At 41.1% G+C, this 26,141-nt stretch overlaps 1 protein-coding gene across 1 annotated transcript in view; it reads right to left on the bottom strand.

Annotated features, from left to right (window-relative positions):
• ush2a (Usher syndrome 2A (autosomal recessive, mild)) overlaps positions 1-26,141 on the bottom strand; it is a 160,423-nt gene that overhangs the window by 121,157 nt on the left and 13,125 nt on the right. The window contains 13 exon segments of the mRNA XM_026378646.1: positions 491-628; positions 890-1,115; positions 1,598-1,881; positions 4,736-4,943; positions 5,103-5,233; positions 5,538-5,733; positions 12,735-12,828; positions 15,197-15,418; positions 16,463-16,677; positions 18,174-18,363; positions 18,475-18,576; positions 19,305-19,368; positions 22,254-22,389. Of these exon segments, the coding sequence (XP_026234431.1) occupies positions 491-628; positions 890-1,115; positions 1,598-1,881; positions 4,736-4,943; positions 5,103-5,233; positions 5,538-5,733; positions 12,735-12,828; positions 15,197-15,418; positions 16,463-16,677; positions 18,174-18,363; positions 18,475-18,576; positions 19,305-19,368; positions 22,254-22,389 (2,206 nt within the window).

Below are 26,141 nucleotides of genomic sequence, written 5' to 3'. Positions count from 1 at the left end.
CACACACACACACATTTGAACATTTGAAGTAAAGTCATGTCCAATTACTTAAATCACTTTTATTAATATTTCTTTTCTTCCTTCTTAGGCTTTAAAATGTCGAATCCACATGATGATTTATGAAGACACAACTCAAAACATGTGTGAGGTTACATTAAGCATTTTTTTTTTTTTTAAGACGTGGAAGCTAATAAACAACTGCATGTTAGGAACTAATTTTGTCCAAATAAAAAAATCTAAATGTTGTGAACCAGTAGTTGTGGAAATTAATACAGGCCATGTGAACATCCATTCACTACTTGTGTTACAGTAAACCTGATGCTGTCTAATGGTTCTTCTCCATTACTAATGCAGTACAACATCTTTTACTTCTTTCGTAAGACTAATCACAGACACACAGAGAAACTATACTGTTGCACCCTATACTAATCCATTTTCTCCCAATCGCTCCTCGATTTTTCTTCTCCATCCCTTCATTATTCCAACTCACCGGATCGGCAGCTGCTGCAGTCCTTTCCATAGCGTGTGGGGGCACAAACACACTGCCCTGTAGTACTGTCACAGACTGTCCCCGGCAGTGTTCCTCTGGGGTCACAGATGCATGGTACACAGCCCTGGGACAACCCCTCTGACAGGACACAAAATCACATTAGAAACCATAAAACTGTAGATCAAGATGCCCCCAAACTGTCACCTTTAACACAACAATAAACTTCTCACAACAACAAAAAATAACCAGAAATATGTGAATATGTCATTTGTTTCTGAACAGCATAAGGCTGAATTCTGAGATGAAAGAATATTGAGATTAAAGTCAGAGTACTGAGATTAAGACGTGTAATAAACTGAGGTGTAACATCAGCTTTAGCTACTGTATATGTTGTCTTACTCTGGAGGTCTAAACTCCTGTTGTAGTAGTTGTGAGCACAGTTTGTACACAGTAGTCCTTCTACACCCTCTCTGCATGGACATTGTCCAGTCCACATATCACATCCACCCCCTGGCATGGTGCCACTGGTGTCACAAGCACACGGCAGACAGCCCAGGGAGTTTCGATGCTCCAGGGTGTGGTAACCGTGACGGCAAGAGTCACAGCGATGACCCTCTACGTATTCCTATGAAAGAAGTAAAGATGGAAGAAAAGGAGGAACAAAAGCAGAGGTGTAATAGTTGTAGGAAAAGTAGCTTCATGATGGACAAACAATGCAGGAAGTGTCACGTTACAACTGTAGTACATGTATTATTAAAGTGTCCAGATCACACCAGATTCAATAAACTGGTCAGTCCATGCCAAAGCAAACAAAAATGTTCCTATGGAGTTAGTCTCTAACTCACGCAGCTCATAAATAGTGGTGGCTAATTCATATTGGATGGATGGATGAAGAAACCCGATGAAGCCTTCTCTGCTCCACAACTCCTGGTTTGGATTCTTTACCTGACAATAAACGTCTTTATTTTTCACTGTCTCGTGTTAACACACCAAAACCATCACTTGTTGATGAAGATCATGTGGGACTGTTCAGTCAACTACTGTTTCCAAGGTCAAGAACGACCTGAACTGCTATAATAAAATTAAAAGTTATAATCATGAACTTGCCTTACACACGCACTGTCCTGTGTAGGGATCACAGTCTGTTCCAGGTACGGTTCCTTCTTGTGAGCAGTTGCAAGGGGCACAAGATCCCTCCAGTCTCAATCCATATAAACCGCTGCCACATGAGTCACAGCGCTGCCCCCCCACTCCTGGCTTACACTCACACTGCCCCCCTTTAGGCTCACAGAACGGGCTGAGGGAACCGAGAGGGTCGCAGTCACATGGGACACAGCCGTCTGGGTGGGACAGGTTCCAATACCCAAACTCACAACGGTCACAAGAAAGACCTGGAGCATGAAAGAGGGAGAGAACCTGCGTATAACTGTTCTGTATGTGGAAGAGAGGACAAGGACGATCCAGTAGAGAGAAACAGAAAGGAAGTAAACATGATAAACGTGAACTGACGCTCGCTTGTCCACCAACCGGCCTCTCTCCGTTTGGAAATGTGAGTGGGAGAGAAAGAGAAATGGTGGGTGAGTGTATAAAACTGCCATCATTAGGGCCAGGCCCTTTACATATGATGGATCACTCACCTAAGGCCAAACACTTAATTTCACTGAGCGAGAAAATAAATAAATTAAGCAACTACAAGAAAGGAATGGAGGGGAAGGAAAAAAGGGGCGACGGGTGGAAAGATGGATAGATGAACATAACAATATACATACTGTGATACTGTCTGGTGTAAATCCAAGTAAAGATGAGGTTCCTTTCACAAAGTTTGTCTTTGTTTTCATATCATTTATTTATTTATCTTAAATTGAAGCTTCTGTTGTTCAGCTTAGGATGTTATTTTCACTTTGTCCAACCATTCTTTCATTATGTTCTATTTATAATTGTCCTAACAAATGCTAACTCCACATGTTGGAGGTTTTCTGGCTGCAGCAGCACCGCGCTATAAGGCTGGTTAAACCACGATATGCAGTGTGTGCGAGCAGGGCCTATTTGAATATGCCATACGTATCCCATGACAGGCAATCTGTCCCTAAATGGATGCCTGAGGGCAACGCAGTCGCCACAGCCGTTTATGAGAGAGTGAGCGTTCATACGTGGGCGAGTGTGAATGTGTGTGCACATACATCGAAGAGCGCTAACCTGTACGTCTCTGTTAGTGCGCATGAACACGTGCACGTCTGTATGAGTGTGTGCCCTGCTCAGTGTGCGGCAGACACTTGGCATTTCCCCTGGTCTGCCTACTTTAATGATTTTATGGATATGAATGTATTTCTCACCATAGATCATGTTTCATAATAGTGCAGTGAAGATATGTGCGTGTTGTGTGTAGGTATGCATGCACATCTGAGTGTGTTGGTAATAAATATGTGGGATGACATCCCGATGCCATGATATACTGTACTCTGTGTGAACTTTTCCCAGTAAAACTACATCATTTATAAAGAGTCCTCCACCCATTATAAAAGTAACCGTCTTTTCTATTTATGTCAGAGGCTCTGAGCTGAACAAGTTGGCATTTACAAATCCTATTTTTGCGACTAGTTTAACGAGGTTCAAATTGAAGGTTCAACGCAGAACAGCAGAGAAGATCAGAGAGAAGAAAAAAGGGAAATGTAGGAAGACAATAATAAGAAAAACAGAAGTGCGAACATTAGAGAATCAAATGTGTTGTAGAACTGAATTTTGTGTTGATGTGTGCTTGTGCAAGTGTGTGTGTGTGTGTGTGTGTGTGTGTGTGTGTGTGTGTGTGTGTGTGTGTGTGTGTGTGTGTGTGTGCTTTCGGGACATGGCCCAGCCCTTTTATCAGTAGCCAGCTGGTTAACAGGCTCATGCATCACCATTTCAAACACTATTATGTACACACTGCACTCTGGCACCTTGTTATGAGAGTGCGTGTGCGTCTGCATGTGTGTATCTGTGTCTCTGCACACACATTTCAATTCCGTCCTTCTGAAGCACGCCTGCCATTGCTCTACTCAAAGTATCAGCTTGGCGGTAATAAATTGCCATAATCAAATCTCATTTCTGAAAAATACCTGTGGGAGCAACCAAACAAACAAGGACAGAAAAAAACGAAAGTGGGTCTTGTAAGAAGGAGTGTGAAAAATACAAGGGGCTGCAGCAGTTTGTTTTAATCAACTTGGCATTGAATTAGAGAATTAAATACCAGCTTAGTCCTTGATGGTATGCGCACACACAGACACACGCACACGCTTTCATGTAGACACACACAAATAAACTTACAATACACACAGTTGTAAAAGCGCATGAACACACGATCGCATCCAGACGTTCATCCTTATACATATACATAAACAGACAGTCTTACACACATTTACAAGCTCACATACACATGCCCACACTCGCACGCACAACCACGGGCCCTTGATAGCGAGGCTTAGCAATAACCATGATGCGTTGAGTTGAGGAGCGCTGGCCGGTTTTGCATTTCATACGAGCTTGCTCTTCAAAGACACACAGGGGAGAGAGTGAAACCATTTATCACAAAGAGAAGCACAACGGCTGGAAGCACCGCCAGCAGAAAAGCCTGTTTATTTTGGCTGGCAAAACACTTTGGGATATGGATGTGTGTGTGTGTGTGTTTGTGTTTGTGTCTGTGTTGGCGTGTGCACCCAGAATAACTACTTCTGCTTGTGTGTGCAGCCCGTAAGCAGCTGAGCCTACAGTATGTATTAATTAAGATGCCATTACAGGACAATTAAACAGCGTAAGTTTAAATCTTAACAAAGTACTTGCACTTATTTTGTAAGAGAAACTATTCTATGGACTGGACATTTTGTAGTTGAGGTGTGCGTTAAAATACCAGGGTCTAAAGAGAACACTGATATTACCTTTAATTTATTTTTATCCTTCCTTATCTTAATTGAACCCTCACTCACAATAAGGTCGCCTGGCTCATCTGTGAGCTCTAAGGGGATGGCAGGACCTTTCATGTGTGTTACACCCTGTGAGTTCCTCACCAGCAGAAACTGCCAGTGGAAAAAAGCAGCACTGGAAATCATACGACTTCTTCAACACACACTTTCTTCTGAGAAGTGCAGTAAAACCCACTGTAGTAATTGCAGCGTACTGTACTGTACCATCAAATACATTATTAGCATGAATCTCAGATAGTACAGCTTTAAACTCCTAGTTCATACATCTCTAATGTACTATTAGTAGTCTCACCTGTAACATGGGGTTTACACTGGCACTGTCCTGTGTCCTGGTTGCAGTTGAGAACTGCTCCTGTTGAGTTGCTGATGGTGCCAATGTCACTGCAGTTACAGTGAACGCAGCCATTTACATTTGAGGCTTCAAGGCCATACCAACCAGGCAAACAGTCTGCACAGCGACGGCCTGTTGTCCCTGCCTTACACTGACACTGACCTCCTACCTGGGGGTGAGAAACAAAAAAGGAGAGAGGGAAAAATAACATAACTGATTTTTTTAGCTGTCAAATTCACATTAACCCTTAAAACACGTTTAATGATCAAATATAGAGTGAGGAGGTTCTGACTGGTCATCAAATTGTGCCGTGTGTGTTGGTGTGTACCTGGGCACACTCCATGCTGCCGTTGATTGTCCCAGCAGTGTTACAGTCACAGGGCCGACACACATCAACAGAAGCGGGATCAGATTCCTCCAGCCTGAAAAACCCACTGACACACAGCTCACAGTTCGTACCTGTTGTCAAGAGAGGATCAGGATAGACAGCAAGAAAGACAAGGGAAAAGATGGAGACACCACAAAGAGGTCAAAAGACATATTCATCTCCATAATTCCTATTGTTTTGTTAGCATACTTCTAGGTATCTGATTATATTTATATGTTATTAAGTTGTTATAAATGTGAAAATGAATGAAGTGTATATTACATAGTGAGCAGTACATTTGTACATTTTGTGTCACTGAACCACTGAAGTTATCTTAGGGAATATATCACAGCACTATTGTATGGTGATTTACGTGCGACTCCCACCCCCCAGTACCTGCGGTGTTGTGCATGCAGTTGTCACAGATGCCACCTCCTCCACGATAATGCTCATCTGGGTGGTCATCAGCTCGGACATCGTAATGACAGGAGAGGGCGTGGCCATGACACTGGCAAGGTCGACAGTTCATAGGCTGGAGCTGGTCACCTGACCTGAATGGCTTATCATTGTAGAGTGGTTCACAACGTTGACACTGTAAAAAATTAGCATATCATGTGTGAATACATACATTTAGTTACTTATACAGTAAACTACTAGAATTTAAATCAATGACTTATTGGCACACAGGAGTCATTTCAGTTATTGTAAGAGTTAGACGTATGTTTGCAGTCATGGATTAGCTTCCTCATCTCGATGGTCTTCATAGATAAGAAATGAACATACATGCAAGGACCTTACACAGTAGGAGAGTTTAAAATCATAATCAAAAGCACTTTGCCCACAGTGAGAGTACAACTTAGAATTTTAAATGAACTACAGATGGTACAAGAGATAAAAACAAACAAAAAAACATCCCCAGACAAGAGATTAGAAATACTGTACAACAATGTGTTAAGCAATGATATGAGAAAAAAGAAATGAAAAAAGGTTCTTTAACTGATAATAGTGCTGTGTGCATAGAAAAATGGTCCCACGACAAGTGAAATACTTGCTTTTAGGGAACAAAGACACAGAGAAACAGAGAAACAGAATGAGAAAGGGGGGAATATAAAGTGAAATCAGTGGTGTGTGTCAGTTTGAACCTAAAGAGAGAGAAAAGAAGAATACACATAAATGAATAGAAAACACAGCGGTATTCTCTACTATATAATAATGAGCCAGTACATTTACATCCACACACAAACACTGATCTTTCTGTGTCATGTACTGTCTAACTCACGTCCATTAATACTAAATGTCCAACTCTAATTCTAACCTGAACCTGAAAGTTTTATCTAATAGCACTGAAGTTGTTACGGCCAGTCAAAGGTTCTGACAATGCAAAAAATGTCCTCACAAAGATGGTTTTAAACTGAAATTTGTTCACACAAAGACAAAAATGTACATGTGCACACACACACACACACACACACACACACACACACACACACACACACACACACACACACACACACACACAGCGCATAGGGAAATCAGAGTCCTAATGAGTAGTGACTTGCAACAGCCAGCGCTCTCACACAGGAGCACTTTCATGTCAAAATAAACATACCTAGCTGTGAGTAGGGGAGGAAGAAGGAAAAAAGTGAAATAAAAAATGCATTTTTCTGTAGCAGAGAGCAGCAGAGGCGAGAAGCAGCGAGTACAAGCCCTTTGATTTTGTTCTGCAGTCAGTACAAATTATGGTGGACAAGGGGGGCATCAAATGGCAGGATTAAAAATGTATTAAAAAACACAGGAGTTCCTCCCATGTGTGACACATGCAGACCTGTAGTGGGCTTATTATGTATGACACACAGAGGATGGGGGTGGCAGGCGGAGAAGAAGGGGGAGGGGGAAAGCATAAAGGGAAATAGGCAGAGGAGGCTCCTATTTTGTATACTAGACTCGAGGGAGTGGATGTAAAAATGTAGGAAAGTGATGTGAACAAAAACGAGAGCAAAAAATCTTTTTGTGTTTTACAGATTAAGACAGGAGGGACGGAAAGACGAGAGACAGAAGTTTGTGGGGTGGAAAACCAAGAAGGCACAGAAAGAAAGAGGGGGAACAATAAGATCACAAATAAAACCAATGTTAATATGTGAGGAAGACAAAAGGACTCATTAATAGCCAGAGCTCAACACAAGGGAGAAGAGACAGTTTTAATATTTACTGCATCTCTGAGGTCTAACACATTTCTGCAAATTCATTTCGGAATAGTTTAAAAATGTGCATTTGTATCGTGTTTGTTAGCTTGTATTCTTCTTCAGTGCCTTTGCTAACACATTAGTTGCTCTGTACATTACTGAGTAATGTGTTTAAATTTCATTAAAACACTGGTCTTTACTACCACAAATCGCCCAAACATGAAATCTAAGGATTTGCCTTGGTCTTGGTTTTTAGCAGATTATTAACTGCAACAATTTGTTATATATATTATTTATAGTGCTGTCAAGCAATTAAAAATAAATCTAATAGATTACAAGCTCTGCAATAAATTAATCACATACTTTTTTGCTGTGAAAATATTTAATAATAACAGCATCGGGACCTGTGCTAGCTTGGACCTCTGAGTTTGCTGCTGAATACTTTGCATTGAGATTAAATTTAAGGCTTTTAATACTTATGAAAATCCTTTCACTTAAATTGCAGAGAATGATGTTCTTGAGTGTTTTTTAAATGTAAATTCCATTCATGCCTCCGTCATGTTTAAGTTTCAATGACGCACAGGGTCAAAGGGCACCACAGAATGCAATTAATCAGCTTTTTTTTCTCACTGTGATTAATTAATCAAAATTTATATATTATTTTGACAGAACTAATTGCGTGGAAACAAATCTTTGGCATTCATCAGTTACCAAAATAGCTGCTGATTACACGTCTATGTCCTCAACATTATGTTCTAACTGTTGCACTTATCCTAAATAAGTCATTTACAAGATTAAAATGAATAATTTTTACAATGTAAACTATTTTTATTTAAAGTGCATTCTTCTTATTTGACTATATCTCTGTTTGTCGATAGACTGGTCAAAGATGATTAATGAAGAACGAAGATCTTTAGTGTTTGCATATCTATAGATATGTGTGTGTGCGTGTGTGTGTGTGTGTTTGTGCGTGTGTGTGTGAGTCCAAAGCATTGTTCCCTGTTGGGTAATTATTAACAGGATCTAATGAAGCAGCAGGAGATTCTCTGGAGACATGACAGACACACACACACCAACACAAGACAGAAACAAACCAGCTTGTAAAGACCAACACACATACGCAAGACTGCATCTTGGGACATGTAATTCCACAGGAGTGCTGGGCTGTTTGCATGTTCCTGTTTGTTCTGTCTGTCTGCCAGCTCATCTGTCTGTCATGCTGTTTGGCCTCCAGTCTATCTGTTGTCGTACCTACAGTAACAACCTGCCTCTCTGTTTGTACGCACTTCCTTTTCCTTTCTGCCCATCTGTCCGTCTGTCTGTCTGTCTGCAGTTCAGTGCCCCAAAATGTTCCACTTATCAAAGGTACTTTTCTTTCTGCAACAGAAAGCTCTCACTACATCTCACTCCCTTCGTCTCATCCGCTGGGGATGAGTTGAAGCGCGGGATTTCTCCTCTCCCATGTCTTTCTCTCTTCACTCGTCTTCTCTACCTCTGTGCCTCCTCCATCCTCCCACCTTTCCTCCTCCTATCACCCCTCTTTCTGAAAAACACATCACTCTGTACATCTCTCCAAGTTTCCCACCTCTTCCCTTCCTCACTCGCATACCCCTGTCTCTACCGTCCCCCAACTGCTTGTTCTCATAGCTACGGTGAGTATGTGAGCAGGAAATATTACCATACCAAATGAAAGAGAGGGGATTTTTTCTTTATTCTCTTTTCTTTTCATTCAACATTGCATTACCTTCCATCTCTCCCAGCCTGCTAATTAGTCGAGGGACTGGTGTTTGGGAGTTAAAAGAGAAGTGCACATATTCATTCTCTTCTTCATACAAAAGGTTTTGATGGTGCTCCATCACCTGCCACAGCTCCAGCAGCAAATACAGAGGACAGCGCATACGTACATAAAGATTTACATGGTTTAAATTGTTTTGCTTTTACGTTTACTTCAGGTCAGTCCACTGGAACATTTTACCTAAGATGTTGTACAGTTTGTTCTGGTGACAACATGTTAGTTTGATTCTCTTTTTAGGCTTGGTTTAATGCCAAAGTGTGTGTGTGTGTGTGTGTGTGTGTGTGTGTGTGTGTGTGTGTGTGTGTGTGTGTGTGTGTGTGTGTGTCTTCATCTGGGAACCAGAGGAAAGGATAACATCTTATTTTCACTCTGAATGTTTCGACAAAACCTGCTGAGTGAGGAGACTACTCTAATGGATATGTGGACATTCAGATGGCCTGTCACAAGCATCTGCGTGTGTTTGTGTATGCATGTGTGCGCGCCTGTGTTAATCTGTTGGGGCAACTCATCTTATCCTGAATGCCATGACCAATTTCACGCTCTCACTGGAAAGGTCGTGGCACTGGAGTGTGTGTGTGTGTGTGTGTGTGTGTGTGTGTGTGTGTGTGTGTGTGTGTGTGTGTGTGTGTTCGTGAACATGTTTATGTGTACATGTGTTGGTGTGTGGATCTGAAGTTAACCCAGTTAACCCCAGAATAGGTGAAAATCTGCTGCTGAGGCAGACTTTAGCAGCAGAGATCCTGGACAACACTACTTAATGTCACTAGCCATCAGAATCTATCACACACACACACACAGTATCCGTTTCAGTACAAGATGGCTTCACCAAACATAATTTTAAGAATTGAACACCTCTGCAACATCTGAAAACCCTCACTGCTTGGCTTGAACTCTTGCAATGACTCACCTGCACTCACAAACACTAAAACTCACTCAATTAGACTGCAACCTGCAGGTGCTGAACTGCTGATGTGTCTCGTGCCTTAAGACAAAAACACAAACTGGCTTAAAACATATGTAATGTGGAGTGTTTTACCATCTTACCAGGATTAGATATTTGAATTTCTGTAACACTAATATTTGACAACATTAAATCTCCCAAAAGTGCATAAAAGCACAAAGACACTGCACACACACACACACACACACACAGTGTGTTTGATGGGATGTACAAAACAATATATTATATAGCTTTCAGGTATGACTGAATCCATCACTTGTGAAGAAACGTACAGAGACAGAGTGACAGAATGAGAGATCAAGTCTGACACAGAGTGCACATAAGAAAGAATCAAAAGACAGAATGAGAAAGTGTGTGAGCATGTGTGTGTGAGAGAGAGATTTTTAAGTGTGTCTTCTAAGGCCCCCGTTGATCATCTTGACACATGTCTGAGCATTTCTGTCACTTTAATGTCACTGTGGAAATTCTGCAGATTAGTATAACATTCGTCATGGTGCCAGGCCGATCCGAGTCAACAGAACACATGCAATATTAAACGCTAATATTCCCCACAGCCTTTTATGCTCCAATATTACAGAGACAGAAGAAAGGTCCTGAATATTCACTCAGAGAGATGACATGGACAGGTTTGGGAGAAGAGTGCACACACACACATTTTAGTATGGCAGTCAGTGTGAGGACACTCATTGACATAATGCATTCCCTAGCCCTGTACCATTGGTATAGGCCATGCTAATCTATGCCGTTTCAATTTTTAATTTATCACGTGTACTGCCCTATCCTCACCCTAACTAACTACCTCACCCTAAATGTTACACTAACCCCAAAATTGCTCATTGAACCCTTTTCATTGTAAGGACTGGCTAAAACGTCTTCACTTTGTAAAAACTTACTGAATAGAAACAAAAACATGTTGCACACATGCATTTACACACTAATATTTCACAGCAGCATAGCTGAGTAATATAAAACACACATGCACACAAATACTGTATGTCCATGATGCTTGTTTCCATTGCATCTCTCAGAAACAAAAGCATTTCTGCATGTGGGGGTGAATTAAATACTTAGAAAGTGAAGCAATAAAGAGTGAGGGGGGAGCAGAGAAAACAGCTCAGTGAAATGAAGCGAAAGGCAAACAGAGAGAGAAAGAGAGCTGATTAGAGATGCATGCTGAGGGAATGTCATTGTTCTAGTCGATTTGAGACATTATTTAAACGGAGACCCGGGAGAAAAAGACAGAGTGTGAGAGCGAGAGAGTGATTGACAAAGAGAAGAGGATGGAGGTGCGCCCGGGACCTAGAGAGAGGAAAGAGTGAAGCGGTGTATAAAAAGAGAAATACAGAGAGTGGAAAAGTGAAAAAGAGAGAGGCTGATTTTTTTCCTGTGTTGATGATGGTGTTACACATCAGTTTCCAGTATCCAGGTTTTTATGTGCTTCCTAAAATATCTTTGTTTAATACAGTTCGTGTAAGACAAAACTGTTAAATGCAGTGAGTGTGTAGGAGGTTGTTTCCTATTAGAGTCTCAGAATAAGTAAGTGAAGCAATTGAACAGCTGCTGGCTGACAGCTGTACATTCTCCACTGATGTTCTCTGTCTAACACACATACACATTTGCACATTAATACACAGACACTGGTGTATGAATGATACATAAGTAGTGAATAATGCAGGTTGTCCTGTGCTACAGTGAGGTGGACCAGTCATACTGAACCTTTCACTGCCGACCGACTGGAGTATCTCTACTATTAGCTGGACAGTGTGAGCAGAGGTTTGACCCAGGTTTAGAAATCAAACTCCAAGCTAACATTCTGCAACATAACATAATGTGAAGTAATATTTCTAACTTGAACTGCATCGAATGCACCATCTTCATGTGCAGCCTGGACGCACTGATTCAAAGTCGAACCGCTTGAACCTGCTGGTGTTCAGTATCTGCTCGAAAGCCAAGAAATTAACTTCACTTAGTCAATTTGTCATAACACATTTATACTGGACAAAAAAAGAAACTGTGTTTTACAGCGGACGTGTTCCAGTGTGTGTATGTGTGAAAGAGAGAAGAGAGATTTATTAGAGAAGTCCTCTGTATGTAATTTAAAAGGAAAGTGCCTAATTAAGACCATGAGGAGATTCTCCCCAGGGGGATTCCTCTGTCTCAGTGTGTGTGTTTATATGCCAGAACATGATATGAGCCACTGGACTATCTAGATTTAATACTGACATTGATAAGAGGGAATATAAATCCTCAGGGCACAGCGTAATAAATCTATACCAAAATAGGTGAAACGTGTGTCAACAATAACAAAATCATGTAGTAAAAAACCCAGGGTGTGTGATCCCTACTACTACTATACTTTAAATAGGCAAAAATATTATTACGATGCTGCCCTCCATGTGGGTGACCAGGGTTCGAATCCTGGCTGTAGCCTACCTGCCTCCAGTAGGGGTCCTCACCCTTCTTACCCAGCTACACGACAAAGGTATACAAAGATCCACAGTCAGATTTGAACTGGGGATGTTGCAGTTACGTGGTGTGTGTACGGTCCATTCGGCTGCCTGTGCCCACCATGAACTTACATGTCTGCAGAGTTTCACATTGAGCTACATGGCTGCTACGCTTCAACACAGAAACATAAATGGGCCTTTACTTACATTCTTTCCCTCTGTGTGGCTCTCAGGCAGACACAGACAGCGGTACGGCATCAAGCTGGTGTCACAGTGGTCTGCGTGGCCGTGACAGTCACATCTGACAGGATGAAACAGAGAAAGGTAGGAGAAGGGAGTGTTGTAAAATGTGCTAATTCAAACACACACAACAAACAACAAAAAAAAGAGTGTAAACAACATGACGAAGGCCTGTCCTCCTCTAAAGTTTCTGTCACCACCTCCTTCATCCCTCAGCGGCGCCATTAGGAACTTCACATTCAACATTTATAAATGTCATCCTGAGAATTATCAGCACAACATAACAGGTAGCAGACAGCCCTTTCTCTCTCCCCGTCTCTCCCTGTCTCACACACACACATGCACACTTTAACAGCACGACAGTCTTTTAATCATTCATTGAGATATTCTGTTTCTTTCTCCCTTTCATTCCTCCCTCTCTGTATCCTTTCACCTCTTGTTCTCTTTGTGTCACTTTCTTTTACACACTGGCTTGATTAATTCGATCTGAACCATCTGAGCACAGAAGATTTTTGATGTTTCTAACAAAAGTCACTACACTGAAACTTTAGAAGATTGTTAGTCTGGTCTTAATCTAGTTTATAATAAAACTTCTGGCACCAGCATTGTGGATTTTAAATATAAAAATACAATATACAGGAAAAGCTTTCTAAGATTACAGCCTTGTAGTCATGTTATACAAGGAATGCAATATCTGTTACTGACATTATGATGTAACTGATACAGGTACAATGTACTAACACTGCCATAAACACTAGCACCTAATAACACAACAATTCAATAACATCTGGGTATAACAACGGGAACTAGATAAATTAATTGGAATTTGTTACTGTAGATAAATTGGTATCTGAGTGTTCTGTGGGAGAGTCTGTTGCCAAAAAAACGCCGACCGCTTAGAAGTTCTTATCTAAAAGAACATCACAAAGAAAAGTTGATAAAGAGGAAAAGTTGACAAAGGAGCAAAGATCCTGAAAAAAGTTGACAATAAGAAAAGGTTGACAAAAAATATAACTGATGGACAAAGGTGAGGCAAAAAATATACGGCAGGAGAAAGGGGAAAAAAGAATGAGAGGTGGAAAGAAAGAAGTTAAAAAGAAGTTAAAATAAAAGAGACATAAACCAGTGAAAAACAAGAAGTAGACAGTAAATGATAAAGGTAAGAGAGAAAAATCACAAAGGAGTAACAGGAATTTTAACATTATATATGCTTTTAGTTTGAAAATCTAGTTAAGTCTTTCCTTTTAGATTTTAGGTATGAGGGCTTTTATTCTGGAAACATGACTGTGAAAGTTCACTTTCAGGTGGAGACATGTGTGTTTGTCTGTATTAAATGATTAACAGGAAAATAATAGGAAGGTTCATGAGGAACCAAATCAAATAAAATTCTGAGTCATGTTTTTGTCTGCAGCAGATGTCAGGAGTACACCGCACACAAGATAAGCTTGAGAAGAAATAAAACTGATGGACAAAAATGAGGTCAAACAAAAAGGTGCAAGGAAATAAAAAGGAAAAATGAAGGATAAACGGTTGAAAAGTTGAAAACATGAAAATTAAAAGCACACATCACCTAAAGAGTTGAATACACACTTAATATAATGTAAGGAGGACTTGGTCTAACCCAGTGGTCCCCAACCCAGGCCCATTGTTCAGCTTGTTTTCCAATCAGCTTCTGATTGGCTGGAAACACCTGACCCAGGTACTCAGCAGTGTGTGGGACAGGGGCAATTAGAAAACAAGCAGGACAGTCAGACTGTTCTAACCTATACCTACACAAACACACACAAACACACACACGTTGAAGTTATCAGTGTACTTTCTCTTGCCAACACAACTATTTACATCTTCTATAAAGACTCAAGTGTGAAGGAAGAAGAATGAAAGAGGAGGAGGGATAAAGAATTCACGGATGAGATTTCAGCAGCTCTAAATCTCTGTTTCTCCTACTTCTCTCTAACAAGCTACTAATTAAAACAGCTTAGAAGGAAGGGGAGGGAGAGAAAGAGTTAGAGATGATTGCCTCCTGCATAATCCTATAATTACCAGAGTCATAAAAAACAGTCGCTCTGTCAATCTAATGAAGAGATGTGTTCACAATTACTCTCAGAACGCTCGGCTGAAACTCAACAGTCTGTGTCCAAACATTTTTCTAGACGTCGAACTGTGCTCACACATTTAACAAATCAAAAGTGTTTCTTTCGAGCAATTACACCACTTAAATAGAAGTTTGCCAAATGGCAGGAGTGATTCTTAACTAACAAAACTGGGAAATGTGGAACACGCATACAGTGCACAATGGAAATCTGCATTCTGAGATATAAAAGCTGTTACATGGAGGAGTGGTGTGTAACTCAAGTTCTTCAAAACATCCTGTATACAATTACATACCCAGAATTTAATTTTATTTAGCACAGAAACTGCTCAAATACCTGCCACTGATGGTGATCTCCTTGACGGCATAATATCTGTGTCGTTGGTTCACCCCTGCAGCGCTGGTGTGGTACTGTCCACTCAGATGGATCCGGACCTGAGTGGCATGCACCATCCTCTGCAGTGCAGGAGTGTTGTAGAAGTCATTATAGCCTGGCCTCAGGTTCGGCTGTGGGGTCAGAAGGCTGAACGTGATGTTGCCTCCTGTGAAGGGCACATCGCTGGAAGACACCCAACAAACACACAAACACTTTAAATCAGCATGAATAAAACTGGAAGGGGCTCATTTTTATCTTTAAGGAAATGTTAAATGTAACAGTAACCTGTAACTGATTTATCAGCCAATATTAGATTAATACAGACCTTCAGTAACTATTATTACAATTGGCTGTTATGTAAACACTTGAAATATCTGAGGGATGCTGAATGTATCCTGCCAGACACTCCAATCTCTCATGCAGGATTAATTAAATCCTACAAGAAATCTAAGCAGTACTTTTTAAAATATAATTATCAACCACTAATATCACAGGCTGTGTTGTTATGATGCCAACGTTGGCTCAACTGCTCTCATGCCAGTTTAACTAATTCTGTGTGTGTAACGGTGCCAGCAAAGGTTGTATGTGATATCATTTGTCAGTCAATTGAAAAATAAGCAAAGACTGCATAATCTGTGATCTGTTCATGCTTATTCCATCTAGTGCCAACCAAGGCCTTGATGCAAGCAGCTATGCCAAGATTCAGTCTAAGATCGTGTGTGTGTGCCCGTGTTAGACGATGTTCCAAGACCCGTTCTTATTTTAGTGCCAATCTAGAGCCTGCTGCCGGTCATGTTCCAAGGCAGCACTGTAGGTGGTTCGCTTTAGAAAAACTGTGCCTGTGTGTGTTTACTGTTATTGTGGGTGTATGTGTTTGATTTCTTTTAACTTATGTTTTAGTGCATGTTAATATTTGAACTGACACACACAAATGCAGCGTGTCCGTGTGTGTTCATATACTTCTTTAGTCTTGCCAAAGATTTTCTGTGTAATCTCTAAGCCCTGAAGTGGCCGTGACCACCCAATAACGACGGAGTCTGTGTAGTCGTGCTCAGGGGAAAATGCCCCACAGAGAAACTGTTTTTGTGAACTTTTTCCACATATAGAGGTTTCAAGGTTTGTTCAAAAGGGTTAATAAATCTATAACGAGAGATCTTGAACATTACAGCGACAAACTGATGAGTCATGTTTGATCAATAAATACTACGGTGAGTGTCTGTTACTCACCTGGGCAGTTGCAGACAATTAACAGAGTCTGGTTTAAGTAGAGGCCCATTGTTCTCCATGTCAAACACACTGCAGTTTCTGGCCATGAACTGCCAGTCTAACCAGGGTTGTCCTGTGGTGGTGCCGTTCTTGGTCTCTGTGAAGTCAAGTGTCCGTTTTTGGATCCGAACCGATTCAGGCAAGAGGCCGTCAAACTGAACTATGACGTAAAATACCTGGATGATAGAGAGGTACGTGTTAGCAGGAATAAAACCCTATTTGACTGACAAGTTGCTGCTGTGTTGATGTCACATATTACAGGTCCTCTGCTGTATTGTTATTAAATAATAGTTAAATAGTTAAAATGTAATGTCTCTAGGTCGTTAGTCGTCTCTCTGTGCAGAAAACCTTTGCTGAAAACAGACCCTAACACAACACACGGAGACAAACACACACAAACTTCCTGTTACACACAAACATGTGCACGTCGGTGTGTAGGTGTGGGCATGTGTGTAAAGTGTTATCTGCCCTGCTACAGTGTGGGCTGGGACACTGGGTTACACAGCAGGGAGCACATTAAGCCACCACCACTGCGCAGACCCACCTACACACACACTCACACACCCTGAACTTCAGAAAGTCTCTTTTATCTGGGGACTTGAGTTGAACGACCACGTCAGGACAGCTCCCAAAATCCTGCCCACACTCTCACAGACACACTTCAGAGAGAGCAGGTATGAGTCTTTTGACAACCCCAGTGTCGACGACGCCCAAATCCAACAATCTCTCTTTCTCTGCCCCCGTCTGTCTCTCACTGCAGCGCTTAGAAAGAGGATGAAACTACTGTCCACTGCAAACACAGGTGCAAGCAGATAGATACAGAACTAGAAAGTCTCTGTATTGCAGCATTTCAATTGTAAACCCTGCACTGATGGAATTTAGTGGACTGGCCAGTCAAGAGAGCCGATACACCTTTAAAAAACACAATGGCCTAAAATAACCCACATGTCGATCTGACTGTGTATTAAAAGACGCTGTCTGTGTAACTAAAAGCTGCAAAGCAATGACAACAACTAGGGATTGTGTGCACCACATAAGTAGATTGAAAGTAAATCATGTGAACTGAATGTGTGTTCAACATTCTGCAGGATACACAGAGCTGCTTCGTGAAACTGATATAAGTGTGTAAAGATATATAAGCAGAATATCCTGTCTACTATGGGCCAAGCTGACTGGTACAGTATTTGTTTTTGCCAACAGAATTTCCAATTTGCTGGCATGGTTTTGCTTCGTATATTGGCCAGATACTGTAGATCACAGTACCACAGCTATGAATGAGCAAATGCCCAGTGTGTTATTGTTTCATGGTGCAAATCAATTTCTTCTCTCATAGGTAAATGCAACAGTCCAGAATGGGAGAACAGAACTGTGTCTGCTTCCTGTGTTTACTTTCTTGTTCACACCCTAGATCCATTTAACCACACACCAGACAGAGGTTCTCATGTAGTTTATCGTGATAGATTTTCATTTGTTCGGATTTTTCTCTGTGTGAAACTAAACAAAAGGAAAATCGCACCAGAGCTGTTTTATCATATGAAATCCAGAGTCCAGAGTCTTCAGGGCCTTCTTTAAAACTGAACTAAACTTAATAACAGTATTTTGTTGTCTGTGTTATTTCACTGGAATAATATGTGTCTGCTTGAATGTGTGGGTACATTAATAGATGTGTTACCTGATATTGTCCATTAGCCAAATTCACCGTAATAGTGACTCCTTCATCCAGTTCCTGCTTGGTCATGATTTTAGAAACCCATGTGGTGCCCATGTCCCGATCATTGATATAACTGAGGGGATGGGTGTTAACGTTCAGTCGTAAGATTCTGTCATTGGTGGTGTCGTCAACAGCATTGGGAATGCAGTACCTGTAAACAGTAGCGAAGGTTGGTCAAAAGATAAAAGACACAAACATGACTTTGATTTAAAATATTCAGGCCACAGTTTCTCTAAGACCATAAGACGTTGTGATACCATACCTCTCAACTAAAGGATGTACTCTGGGGTGACTGTGAGGACATCGACACTCTGACTGGGTGTGGAGCTTGGGCAGGACTCCTGAGTACAGCTCCACTATTTCCCTATTAAAACAGTAAAGTATGTAGTATCTAATACACTAAACTGCATTGAAGCCAAATGTAGTTCTACAAATAGTAAACTGAGATAATGAAAGAACCAAAGTATCGTGTATATAAATAATAAACATGTCAAACAACAAAAAACTTTTCCGACGTGTCGTGTACGAACTGTTAACACCGTCTAAGCTGTGCAGTGTTTATGAGGATCTACTCAAATGAAAGGAGTTTTTAATGTTTAGATAAAATCTTAAGGCACCTGTTGAGTTTTCTAACTGAACATTTAGTGCAAATTGGAAAATCAAAGGCAGAATTTGAACACTATCCCTCATTTAGTCTCAAACTTGTAAGCTCCATGCCTTTAACTGAGAGCACTACATTACTGGTAAAGAAAAACACTAATTGCCTTGTATCGAATTCTCGGGAAAATCCTCTGGAAGGAGTATGGATCTTAAGATGCAACGATTAGCCTTCCCCTTCTTTCCTTTACACATATCACTCCATACTGCTCCTGGTGCCTTTTTGGTTCAATCTATGCAGTATCTCAGTCTATTTCTCATCTTATTTCTATCCATTTAATCACTCTATGACATCCCCGTCTTTTCCTGAGTAAATCATTCATCTCTCGCTTCACCCTTTTAACCTCTGCTTAGCAACACTCATTTCCTTCGGCCCTTTTTGATTCCTTCCTCCCTGAAAGCTGCCGTCTCTCCGTCTTACGCTGTCCGACTCACCTGTTAGTCAGAGTAGCAGGATAAAATCTAAAGTCCTGCATCCTTCCAATGAACTGATTAGACCCTGGAGAGATGAAAAGAGACATAAAGAAGGTATTAATGGGTTTGTACTGAAGGCAGTGAGTGAGAGGATTTAGCAGATTATCTTATCACTTTCTTGATAGCAGCTAAGTGAAGCTGCCCACAGCTGCTTATAATGGCCGAGTTCACGATACAAAGCCAAACGGGATCTGCTACAGTCCACGTTTGCCTCCATTAAGGAGCAACAAGACCCCTGAAGGCAAAACTATTAGCTGCGTTTGAGGACAGGGCCAAAATAAGCCTGTGAATGGATGACTAGGTATTAGCCACATGTTTTACTGATTTCAATTAGTGCAACAACTGTGTTTTTACAAAGCTGAATAGATTATTCACTGTAGAAAACCCTCCTTTTCAAAATCAAACTAATGAAAATATTTCATTCACTGGCCACTTTATTATATTAAAAGGTGTTTCTGTAAGTAGAGAGGCCAAAATAATGGGAACTCCTACTTATACAGTGCACTCCAGTAAGACCAACCTATTAAGACTTTAATAATAGATAGAATTATCACCCATCTGACAATTTCAACTTAAAAACAGAATTGTCACGCTTGTACACCACAGTACTTGTCCAGTCCATCATTTTTTGGCTGTAACATATGTAAGTGTCGGTCTAACGAGAGCTGCACACGGGACCTAATTTTTAGCAGGAAAACATGAGAATGAAACTGTGATAAAACTGGCTGATGTTGAAAAGCAAAGACGTTGGACAAAAGATGCCACATCTGTCAAATACGCCAAGATACTAAAGTCTCTTTATCAGGAAAACATACACTGGAATATCTCAACACATGGGCAACAATGTCCAGACACACATGTTGAGACTGGACTGCACACAAGCAACCCCATCAAACGCATACATAAACATGAAGCCCACAACACATCTCCATTCACAACCAAACATACGCGACAGTGTTGGATAGAACATTAGAGACACACACAGATGATGATGCTGGTCCAAAGAGAGCCAGCATCTTTTAGTGTCCAACAAACTTCTGTCTAGTTTGACAAGAACTCTTAGAAAACGGATAACGTCTCTAAGCATCGACAGAACACCTGCCATGTCTAGCTTTGTCTGTGGAAGTGTGTGTGTTTGAGGCTTCCAAAAAAAAAAAAAAAAAAAAACCCATCCTCACTTTAGAGGAAAGGAGTGTATGAGCGTGTGCATGCATGTGTGTATTTGCATTTGAGAGAGGCTTTGCCATGTTTGGCCCAACTACTGTGTGTGTGTGTGTGTGTGTCGGAGGTGTATGTGTGTGTAAAACAGAGTGAGAGTGAGTGTTACGAGATGTAAGTGTGCTAGAACAGTGTGTGGTTGTGCAGCCTTAGGCTTTGGCTCAGGATTTCTTTAGCGTGTGGAAATGGGATTATGCCTTCCTCTGAAAAGCACTCTCCCTATTGTTACTGGGATGATGCAAGGTATAAGCCTTAATTCTCTTTTCTCTGTGTAGGTCTCTGTCTTCTCTTTCCGTGTTTCTGTCATCCGTCCCTCTCAGTTCTCTCTTCTTTGTTTCACGTTGTCAGAAATGTTGACAGTTAATACAGGCAATTAGGAGTTACGTGTGATTTTGTCTGTATTTTCTCCTTCGTCTTCACTGGTACTGTCACAATTGAATCCTTATTATTTAACATAATTTTACAATTTTAAAGTTGTATTCCAGATTTCAGCCCTGGTTGACTGGGTGATGCTTTATTGCACTGTTGCAAATGTGTGACCACTGCAGTTAGGATATACCACTAATAATAATAATAATAATAATAATAATAACTATGATATTTACAAGTTAAATATGTATATCTTGTCACACAGGTGATTATATTATAGCCATTATCCCTCAGCATCGATGGCACCTTTCCAGTTGTGTGTGCACCCCCACAGAACTGAGCGCACAGGCAGGAAGGCTCTTCTTCACTTTAGTCTAGCGGTTTCCAAAAAAGTGTTTTGACAAATTTTGCTTTGTCTGACTGAATGTTTGGATGGCAGAGCAAACTGTGTTCACAGACAAAGATTTCTGGTAGTAGCCCGTGCAGTGAAATGCAAATCTTTGTATTCTGTTTTTATGTAGAAATTCTTATGTGGAATTGGGGATTGTATTTTAACCACCCTACTGCACCTGGTTTAATACAACTTATCCATTTCTATCTAGCAACCACAGCCAGGAAAAGCACTTCTCCACCCGGAGATTAGTAAAGCTTTGAATACTCCTCGCAGTTTCTCTCTGTACTTCCCACAGACACAGTTTTCAGTTAGCAGTGCGTCGTCCAAAAACAGACAGACAGTTGTTAATCAATATATCTGATCAGCACTCACATAATCAATCCACTGATCAGAATTCCAGACACAGCCTCCAGGTACAACAACCACACACAGACACTCTCTCCCCACTGAGCCAATCACACGTATTGATCAACCCCTCTGATGTGATCTTCAGCTGATCAGATGCTACCTGCCATGAACTAAGGAATCAATGCCTGATAAACGAGAAGAAAAACACTCGTTTATCACTTTGAAGATGAACGGATATCATTTTTCTCTCAATTTCTGTCCTATTGACTCTGAGATGGCTCTTAGGCACCACCACTCAATCACAGATGTACAGTTGAAGAGGGATAAGAAAACATAAAGGTGGAGTAGTTGCTGCCATCACATTACAATAAACAAACGTGATAAACGAGGAGGTTGTTATGTCCACTGTGATTTTTAGTCACAGTCACAACATTAAATCTACATGATGGTTTTTATATTTAGCAGTGAAACAGCAACTGCCTCATTAAAAAAGTTCAAAAGAAAGATCAACAGATTATTATTATTTTTGGAAAGGCCATAGTGAAAAACCTTTAAACCTAATTTTAAACAGCTATTTTTACCATTGGAGCTGAGTCCCACCCACATGGCACCATCCTCTCTGATATCCAAGAGTCTGGCCCTCAGAGGTTGTGTGTCAAATGGCGTCCCATCCTCCTCGAGCCCATTCAGGAAGACACTCGCACGTCGGTCATGGACCTGGAAATGAGTCAGAGTAAGTTTTAGTTACTAGTTTTATACAGTGAAGAGTCCCAAAACCAAAACGAGGTGGCGTAATGCGTCTTCCGAATTAAAAAATGTTCGTGCTGGCTGAGAGCAAAAAAGCTAAATAATCAGTATTTACAAGAAGTGACACTGGACACAATTAACAAAATACTAGTACAAGTGTAGAGAGCCGTCATGAAGCCGTGCAGGCCCAACACAAGCCTGACAGAGAGTGGCAGCTGCTCTGTGTGTGCATCTTTCTACAGTCTGCACAACACCGGTGCACATCTTTGCATGCATGTGTGTATGTGTACTGAGTGTGACCGTGTGTGTGTGTGTGTGTGTGTGTATGTGTGTGTGTATGTGTGTGTGTGAGAATTACACATGCGGCTAATCTTCCAGCTCATTTCTCCAGTAGCAGAAAGAGCCTCGGGCTAAACTGCCTCAGCCGCAAATTAGCTTTCTGTTTGACCAAAAATCTCCCCTCCACTCCACACTCCTTTCCTCTCTCCGTTCCCGATCTGCTGCATGAATATTAAAAACTGCACAGCACACAACGCCGTCAAAGCCGGAGCAGCACTCTTTCACATCAAACCCGGGCAAAGAGAGATTTCCCCCTCCCAAAAAAAAAAAAAAAAAAAAAACAAACTTTAATGTGGCCTGTCCCAGTCCCTCCCTTTAGCCCATCTCCAAATCCTGTATTTGGGAAACACACTGTGGGACCACTGATAAACATGACTCCCCCTGTCTTACTAGAGTCCCTCTCTCTGTCTTCATATTTCTTGTCTCTCTTCCGCTTTGTCCTTTCTCCTCCTCAAGAGGTCATTTGATTCCTTCACCTTTTCCCTGTTTTTGAGTTCCCCCCCATCTCATTTTCATTTGCTTTCACTCTTCGTATTTCTCCTAAACATCTTTACTTTCTTTTCCCTCTCCGCTGATGACTTTCCCCTCTCATCTCCCTTCCTGTCTCCTTCCCTCATGTTTATCTTGCCCTGTCGCTCTCACTTGTTGTCAGCTCTTTAGGGAAGTTGAAAAGGTGTGAGGAGGGAAATAAGTCCAAGTCAAAAAAACGCCTTTAGGGGATGAAGGCAGACCCAGACAAGTGTCTGCCTCTCAGAGGATAGTTAAGACGCCCAGACAGACACTTTCATGATGGCTGATTGAAGACTGGCAAGCGCATGAGAGCACAAGAGAGAGCGCGGAAGAGAATATGAGCGGGAAAAGAAAAGAGAGACAGGAGGGAGAAAAAGAAAAGTCAGAGAGCGGGTGTAAGAGAGGGAGCTAGAAGAAGGGCCGTCTTTAGGAATCTCTAAGCCAGAGCTGTGTGGCTCTTGGGGAGATGTGAGGCAGTTGTCAGGCCTGATGTAAATGAATCCTGAAGCGCTTCATCCTCTTTAGCTGCCACGCGCCCTTTTGAAACACAGCCAACTCCCCTTTGTTAGGCTTCTCAAACACTTTCGCTCCATTTTTCCTTTTCCCCGTCCATCTGTATTTTTTACCTCCTCCTTTCCTCTACCTCTCTTTGTCTCTTTTAGCCAAGGTAACTTCTTCACAGAGTTCTTTGTGAACAGGAGGAAAAGGAGTCAGAAGAGTCTGTAGTGTTGATACAGTCTCATTTGGACTGTGTCGACTAAGTCCGGAGGAATACTTTACACTTTACCTATCCGCTTTCCAGTTCGTGGAGGATATGTGACTTTGTGTGGGCTATTACCTAAAGCTTTTTCAGGTTCAATTCAGCAGAGCTAGTTTGACCAGTTCATTTGAATACGCACAGATGAGTGACAAAATTAAATTTACAAGGTGTCTTAAGGTGGTCTACTGTGGTTTGATTCATACTGCAGGTCTGGGTTAGGGGCTTTTAAAACACAAATGACCTACACTTTGTACTGTGTGTGAACGTAGCACACCAGAGCTGCAGCTGACAGCTCACACTACGCCTTGTACATGAGCACAAAGACCTCATAAAGACCAAGTGATTGAATGAATGACAAGAAATATCAGATTTCTAAGATATTAGTAGGGGTCTTTTGTGCCGATCGTGGCCAGAATTAAACCACAACAACATTAAAATCACCTAGTGAATTAAACGTTGTGACTGATTGGTGTGACTATATGCCCAATAACAAACTTTTAATATGCACCCATGGCACCAAAGCTAAGGTTAAATCTTCCTTTTCTGTTTGCAACATCTGAAATGTATTTATTTTTTTACCATAATCGTGCAAAAAAAGTGAAATTACACCGTTACACTGCCATGTCCTGCTCTCCAGCAAATTGTGTCACATTAAGCTTAAAGCTGAAACTGGAAGAAGAGATGAGTTCAGAAAGGTTGAGTCCTGGCTCAGCCTGGATATTTAATCTTAACCCCTGCACCACCTGTGGTCGCTGCCACCACTGATGGCTCCATTAGTAACTGGCCTGGTCGACCACAGGTAAAATGTTTTCTCCTGTAACATTCCTGCAAAGCCACAACAGACACACAGCTTCCACTTCCACATTATGACCACATCGTGTCTATATAATGCAACAGTTATTTTATGATGTGATCTGACTAAACTGTTCTACTCCACATAAGTGTCCATCAAATGAAATGTCCCATATCATACTTTATATTCCTTCTCCAAGGAAAATTTTCATTATTACTTATTAAATAATTTCCTTTAACTTTGTTTTTAAAGGTTTCTTTGCTCTTTGGGAGTTTCAAACACCCTTTGCCTGTGCAAAACCCACCCCACTGGCAATGTTACCACCTAAGCCTTTCTAAAAGCCCAGGGAAACCCTGAGTGGAAAGCTTTTAGTGATCTGTAGGGCTGGCATTTTGACTAAAGCTCTTCTCGATTTTCACACTGCTGCCAAGCCAGGGCTCAGTACACAGTGTGGACAGCAGTGTCTCTTCCAAGCTCACTTTGTAGCTGCAGACAAGAAAGTAAGAGAAGATAAAGAAAGTACGAAGAAAAACCCATTCGGATATATAAATCATATTATGCACGAAACACAAAAACACATTTCTTAAGGGTTTGCAGAATAATAATTAGGATGAGATGTGAGGTGAGATTATTGACTACAGCACTTCCTGATGACTCAGGTCAGTTTCCATTAACTGAATCCATCTGTTCACTGACCTAATCTTTAACATGGTGCAAATATAGAAGAGATTTCCAAGAGAAAGGGAATTTATAACACATCTAAGAACAAAATGCAGGAACAGTATTTGCCTCTTTAATAATATATTTAAGAGTTTAGGTACTAAACACATCTCAAATCAATGTTTTGTTGTCAGATCCTGCAAGTTATAACTTCAAAAAGTCCACTTTAATCTGCAGTGCAGTGCTGGTCGTTTCAGACCGACAGCTGTCATAACAGTTTCAGTCCGACGCGTTTCAGTTCAGCCACTCAGCTGAATAATTCCTTTATATCATAAATAAGCAGACATCATCTGAATACTGTAAACCTTTGAAATAACATTTTATTTAATGGTGCTGATTTAAGAACCTCAGTGGTGACAGCTTGAGGTCAAAATAAATTAAAGGAACCTTAAAGTTGTCCAATATTGGAAACCCCTACTGGATGTATATTTTACTGTAGAAATCGGTGTGTAACAGTTTAATGTTGTCTATTGTGTAAGTAAAAATTATGATTGACAGATGGAAGAGATGCCATTTGTCACCGTTGTTAAGACACCCTGTCCATCTCCTTCTGCTACTCCCTCGTCAGATCCTCTTCTAAAATCCTCTCTCCCTTGTTAA

This window comes from Anabas testudineus, chromosome 3 (genome assembly GCF_900324465.2).
Source record: "Anabas testudineus chromosome 3, fAnaTes1.2, whole genome shotgun sequence".
In the NCBI taxonomy this organism is placed as follows: domain Eukaryota; kingdom Metazoa; phylum Chordata; class Actinopteri; order Anabantiformes; family Anabantidae; genus Anabas; species Anabas testudineus.
The sequence above is the reverse complement of the archived record's forward strand: the minus strand, read 5'-3'. Positions and strand labels throughout refer to the sequence as shown.